This window comes from Papaver somniferum, chromosome 6, assembly GCF_003573695.1.
Source record: "Papaver somniferum cultivar HN1 chromosome 6, ASM357369v1, whole genome shotgun sequence".
In the NCBI taxonomy this organism is placed as follows: Eukaryota; Viridiplantae; Streptophyta; class Magnoliopsida; order Ranunculales; family Papaveraceae; genus Papaver; species Papaver somniferum.
The window spans coordinates 95,852,084-95,858,979 of record NC_039363.1 but is presented as its reverse complement, the minus strand read 5'-3'; the positions used below and the strand labels follow the sequence as shown (position 1 = coordinate 95,858,979).

Sequence of the window (6,896 nt, the reverse complement as noted above, 5' to 3'; positions counted from 1 at the left end):
TAAAACAATCCACCAACACCATGCCAACTAGCCACAAGAACCTTAGCAGCATTACACTTCCCTGGACTAAATTCTAGCTCAAAATTCAACCAAAATCAGTCCTAGACTTAACCCAGTTCAGACCATTTCTCGAACAGATTATGTGCCATTACCTGGTGGTGTTGGAGATGAGTATGTTGTGATGTTTTTAGCAGCTTTCATGCTTCAATCCTACCTGCAAATTCAAATCCAAAGCAAATATACAAAACACAACCGATTCAATGTAGGAAAAACAAAATTCCTTAAGAACCCTAATTAAGAAAGATACCCAAATTAAAATTCAAAAACTTAATTTATTAATTCAGAAACATTCATAAATTAAATTAGTACAAACCCATTATCTCAAATTGGGGGAATTTTAAACAAACAACTACGAATTTGATAAATCATTCATCAAACAACTACGAATTTGTCATTCATGAAACAATGAATATGAACAATCACAACCAAGATTTGCTCGAGTTCTAAGCAATTAATTGAAATAGAATATTTGAAATCTGATTTGAAATTTCAAGAACTGGTTGTTGGGTAAATATTAATGGTGTTGATTAGAAATTAGGGCTAAGATTTGAGTTTCTTCCCTGGTTTTTCTTCTCATGATAGATGGGAACGATGTTCTAATGAAGACGAATATAGTCTTTTGATATTAGGAAGAAAATAAAGCTTAACAAATTTATGATGAGTACTGAAGTTGATAAAGATCTTTGAAAACCAGTTGAGCAGCAACAGTAGAAGAGAGGGAGAGGAAGAGGAAGGCGTGCTTTTCTGGTTTACTGGTGCGAGTATTATGATTTTGAGAGGAGTATAGGAGGATATGTGAGGGTAAGAATGTAAAGTGGAGAGATTTTATTGACCAAGTCAACGTGAATGACCAAACATTTGGGTCCAGGCGGAAAGGCTAACGGTACTGCCACTTAATTAAATTTGAAAAAGAACGGTGGCAGTTTCTTAAACCGTAAATCCAAAATGTGGTATTTTGTTAAAATTCCCTTTTTTATTCAAATGACTTATAAAATGTGTTGGTTTAAATTCTAAAAAAGAAAAGATAAAAGACTCAATTTTATGTGCCTCCAATTCGTGATGTTCAATGTTACCAGAAAAACCTCTTTTGTAAAACTTAACCACTATTAAGGAGAAGATGAGGATAATTGCTATGCTTGAACCCGAAAGGATAGAAGAATCAGTAGAGTTCCAAGAGAAAAATGGTATTGATATCCATACAGCCGTTGGCGCTGCAATATGAAACTCACTCAGCATACCACTGTTTCTGTTTTCTTCATATAGAATTATTTGTGTTGCAATATGACGTGCCAGCTCTTGGTTTCAGCGTTAGGCATCTGAATTTGTATGGAACTGATTGTCTTTCCCTGCATTGTCTCGATTAGGTTCATCGTACATTGTTGGATGAGTTCTTTGCTCTTCGTTTGGCAATATTAAAGCAGAGTGCATAGTGCATTCCATTATAATCTGCATAGTGCATTCCACTGTAATCACCTTGAAATAGTTCTTGAACCTGATTTATGCAGTTAATGTTTAATATTTTGTCTAAGCTCAAATACTAAACCAATATGATGTAGTAATACTGGACTAGATACACGTGATTTCAAGGGGTAGTAAGTATTAACCTTGCTATAAGATTTCCCACTCCCTTGTCAACGAACAATACTAGTGTCGTGTCCCTTGTCAACACACAATACTAGGGACTGAAATTTGTCTGACGCCTAATCGCGTCTAAAGACTTTTTCTGATGTCTTCCCATATGTGGTAAACAATTTCAGCTACCAAATATAAACCAGACCCTAATCATATAAAACCCTAGCAGCCTCCTCGACCTTTCTGTAAATTTTTTTTTTCTGACTCTTAAAAGGTTAAAATTTTATTAAAAATGAAAAAAAAAATACAAGATGAGAGGCGTCTAAGCGCAACAAGAGAAGGCAAAAAGCCGCCTCAACACACAAGTGGCGAAAAAACAAAAGCATAACAACTGCTTACCAACATATATAAGTGCCAAACTAACTGAACCTTATACTTTCTTCTGGGGTATGGGGGTTCTTTTCCCTCTACCCAAATCATCATTGTTTGGACCCAAATCCTTGATTGGTTTCGAGGAATGGAAAGTATCTACAATGCCTCCAAGGATTTTCTTAACCGCAACTTCGTTACCTCCACTAGTAAGACCAAGTGATGAACTAAACGTCTTAAGTTTCTCCATGTTTTGTTCTTTAGTCATTACTTTCCATCGAGAGACCTCTTCTTTACCTTTGCGACATCCACGGCATCATAGTCTGTCTCGTATTCAGACTCTTCATTAGAGTCTTCACCTGTATCAATTTCAAGAGCTTCAATATCTTGTTCTTGAGGATTACAAGTGGCGTTCCTGACATCTTCCGAAATTTCGGACAGATTTTCACTAATTGTAGCATCTCCACCATCAGTGTGTGACTCCAAGATATTGAAAAGGTTCAAGAGACAAATAGGTACATCATTAGGCCTTCCCCCCTTTATACCTGAATTCTTTGATCTTCTTGTATACCATTTATTAGCTGAATTGGGAGACACCATTTCCAGTACACCCTCACCGCCCAATTGATCCTCATTTGGCAGAACAATGGAAGCACTAGCTGACCCGGCGACCTCTGGTTCAATTCTATTTGTTGTTGTCAATGTGTTGTTAGCATCTGCGCCATCGCCTAAATCCACTGTCATGTTCTAGAGTTTGTAAAACCAAAGTCTTCTTAAAAGCCCTACTTGCGGTAGCATCAGGACATTTGCCATTCAAATGGCCGAAGGTTGAGCATGATAAGCATCTTGGAGGTTTCCAAGAGTCTTCCACAGGTAGTTGAAACTCTCTCCCATCAAAAGATACTGGGATAAAATCAGGGTAATCAAAATCCAGATCTATTTCAACACATACCCTTGCAAAACACATTCTTGTTCTCTCAATTGTGTGCTTATCCGCTAATAAGGGAATCCCAGAACACTAGCAATCCTACTGATGCCTTTAACATTCCATAAGTGAGTTGGAATGTTGTACAAATTTAGCCAAATAGGTATTGTTTTCATCTCTTGAACAGAATGTTCAATGAATAAATGCCAAGGACGAATAACAAAAAGTCTACCAGAGATGAAAACCGAACCTATTTCCATGGCTATAACTTTGTCTTCTTCCAAATCAAATTCAATAATAAAGATGGAGTCTCCATTAAGTGTCATTAGAAACTTACCTTTGAGCTTCCAAATTTTCTTCAATGCTTTTTCAACAATTTCGAAAGAAGAGCGTCGCCCCACGAAATACCCAACCAAAGTGCTTTCACAAGACCTAATTTCATCTGTGAAATCAGAGGCACGAATTACAGAAATTCGCTTACCGTTGATGGATTGAGGCTGACGAAAATGCAGTTTTCTCGCAGAAGAATCCTCTCTGTCCATCCTCTCTCATGTGAAGAGAGTATTCTTCCAATTTGCAGTCCTCACATCAGATGATGAAGTTCCATTTGCATCACCTTGTTTTGCTCCTCTACCTTCTCCAAGAACAGGAAAATCCTTCTCTGAAATTGTAGAAGACATAAACCCCAAGCTAGATTCAGATCAATGACGAAAATCGAAAGGAAATTGAAAACCTAGAAAAGTCTAGGACGAAATCGCCCGGCCAAAGTCAAAGAAAAAGAAAGAGTTTCAGAGGTTTTTTTCACCATTTTGTAATCAAAAAACCTATTTTATTTACTAGAAAATTAATGATACAGAAGTAAAACGGCAACCGTAGGAGATTGATAATGCACATCCCACATGAAGTTGATGTGGAAATCTTGTTGCGTGTACCGGCAAAATCCATATTAAGATTCAGGTGCGTATGTAAAAAATGGTGCAAGTTCCTTAAGCATAATTCTGGTTTTGTTAGCAAGCGACTTGATCATTCTATTGAAAAGAAAAAATTTGTGTTACTTTTTATGATAAAAGATGATCACAGTCTATAAATAATGACCCATCATCATCAGTATCTCATGTGGATATTCAGAAGGTAGATAAACCATTAGGCTATACACGAGTTGAAATCTTTGGTTCTTGTAATAGCGTGTTGTTCATCAAAATCCATCCATAATTGGTTACCGGTTTGTGGAATCCGACCACTAAAGAATATAAAATACGGAAAATGGGTTATTTGTTCAAATATTTTTAAAACATGGTTTAAATGGATGAGTAAAAATTATTATGGGTGAAATGGACACAGAAAAAAATAGCAAGGAAGAAACTGGATTCATCCCGACTTAAACTTAAAAAATAGCAAGGATGAAACTTGACGCATCCTGATATAAATTAAAAATAAGAAAAAGCATTTAAAAATGGGTAGGATGAAACTGTTTACATCCTGGCTATTTTTACATTTTTATCCATTTAAACAGTATCAAAATCTAAATGTCATTTTCACCCAGGATTGTTTTTTTTAACCAATTTTGTATATAAAATAATTCCCGATGATTTCTATATGTTACCAATTGGATTTACAAATGAGTGTTATTCCCCTAAAATCCTTGGCCTTACATATAGGTACGGGTTTGGGTATGACCAAAAGAGCAATGACTATAAGCTGGTACAAATTGTAAGTCCTTCCAATGAGGAAATCATGGTGGCTGAAATAGATATTTACACAATGAGGTCAGATTCTTGGAAAAGAATCGACTACATGCCTTACAAAATTATGGGTGGATCACCGTGTGTGTTTGTGAATGGAGCTTTACACTGGCTAGCAAATCCATGTTTAGTTAGATCAAAAGATAAATTCTCACAAGTTATATTTTCTTTCAATATGGCAGCAGAAGTGTTCATTGAAATACCACATTTAGAGTATTTTGATGATAACAACAAATTTGAACATAAACGAATCGATATTTCGGAAGGTGTTTTAGCAATGCTCTGGAGCCATTCTAATGTTGGTTTTGAGGTATGGGTGATGAATGATTATGGAGTTAAAGAGTCTTGGACTAACCGATACAGCATTTCTCGATTGAAGATAAAGATGAATTTAATTTCACCCTTTAGGTACTTAAGACGCATACAATCATTAAAAAATATGGAGATTTTATTAGAGATCCAATTAGATGATAAGTATAAGTATGCGACTTTAGTTTTTTATGACCCAAGATGGGAAAGAGCTAGAGCCGTCGAGATTCATATGGGAGATAAATGGTGGAACAAAACAACTGGAAATCATCTAAAGGCAAGGATTCATACGAGACTTATGTAGAGAGCTTAGTTTCACTTCACTCGGGTATTTACGTCGGTGGTGGGCAAGAACAATCAGATCTAGGTCAGGCATTATCTATCTATTGTGATGATGGATAATAACCCTTAGAAAACCGATTTAGTGTATGATCAAGAAAAATAATTCAAATTATAGCCGAGAAGAAAAGGATTGCTAAAGCCAAATCTGAGGGCGTTGATTACCAAAAACTTCTTGCCTCCTGGTTAGAAGGTGCACGCCGTGGATTATCCATATGAAACTTGCTTTGGGTGCTTTTTAGTGATTTGGGAGTGGCTGGCCCAAGCAACCCCTTACTTCCATCTCTAGTGTTGGGATACCTAAACGGAAAATGGGTCATTTGTCCAAATATTTTTAAATCACGGTTCAAATGGACGAGTAAAAAATAGTTTGGGTGAAATGGCCAAAAAAAAAATAGTAAGGATGAAACTGGTTTCAACCTGGCTTAAATTTAAAAAATAGTAAGGATGAAACTGGATACATCCTGTGTAAATTAAAAATAAGAAAAAATATTTGAAAATGTGCACGATTAAACTGGTTACATCCTGCCTATTTTTACATTTTTGTCCATTTAAACAGTATCAAAATCTAACTGTCCATTTCACCCATGAATTGTTGATTTTGGTCTTTTTAACCAATTTTGTGATACCAAAATGAAATGTTTTGGCATTTATTGGTCAGATACCATGAAAAATATGGACATATTTCTACCTGACAGGTTCGTGTGCTTATATTCGCTCGTTTGATTGGGGGCATGAATATTAATCGGGGGCCTTGACATTTTATTTGCACCCCAAATTTTACAGGGACGTGTTAAACCGATTGTGAAAATACTATTTTACCCTTCACTAAAAATAAATCTTAAAAACTTATTAACTCTTAATCTTAAGCCCTAATTCGTTTCTAATTTTCAACAAAAAGATCACTCCCTCCTCTCTCACCCTTTGAATCTTCTCTTCTCCTCCATTAACGACTCCAAGAAAAAAAAAAGATTCTTCACCCGAAAAATTCCAGTTACAGTAAAAAGGTCGTCAATTCGACAAGCCTAAACCATAACGATTTTTCATACGCATGTAGAGACCATAAAAAATCGTTAGGGTATATGATGATCAAGATAACGACCATATTTCCGGGTTTTCATATTTTTTACCCTAGATTAAAATCGTTAACATAATATAGAAACCTATGACGATCCTCTATGGACGACCTTTTTTTAAACGTCAACGACCCTAATTGAAAAACAAACAGCCTCTCTGCCCCAAAAAATTTCAGAGTCGTCTTGGTATAGACACACAAAATAACGACTCTTTCTGACCCAAGCTAAGAGTCGTCAGGGTATATCATATTACCCTGACGATTTTTCGTAACCTGGAAAAGTTGCAGGTTTGAGTCGTCATTTTTGGCGTCAATACATTGACGATTTTATAGAGTCGTTGGTAGAGCTGGCAAACGGGCGGGACGGGTCTGGCTTGTGATCAACCCGCGGGTTACGGGTTAATACCAGCCTGAGCTCGCGGGTTGAAATTCTTCACGGGTGGTCATTTATCCTACCCGCGCCCGTCCCGGGTAAAGCTCGCGGGTTCACGGGTGCTCACGGGTG

General features: G+C 36.6%; 1 protein-coding gene across 1 annotated transcript; it reads right to left on the bottom strand.

Annotated features, from left to right (window-relative positions):
- Positions 1–1,929: 1,929 nt before the first annotated feature.
- LOC113288481 lies at positions 1,930–4,051 on the bottom strand. Its single transcript, XM_026537529.1, has 2 exons — positions 3,798–4,051; positions 1,930–3,587 (listed from the first exon to the last, which is right to left on the bottom strand). Exon 2 carries the CDS (start codon positions 2,743–2,745, stop codon positions 2,269–2,271), a length of 477 nt encoding a protein of 158 aa, XP_026393314.1. The 5' UTR covers positions 2,746–3,587; positions 3,798–4,051; the 3' UTR covers positions 1,930–2,268.
- Positions 4,052–6,896: the final 2,845 nt, after the last annotated feature.

Coding starts and splice junctions, on each gene's coding strand:
- LOC113288481 (XM_026537529.1), bottom strand. CDS start 2,745: ATGACAGTGGATTTAGGCGATGGCGCAGATGCTAACAACACATTGACA.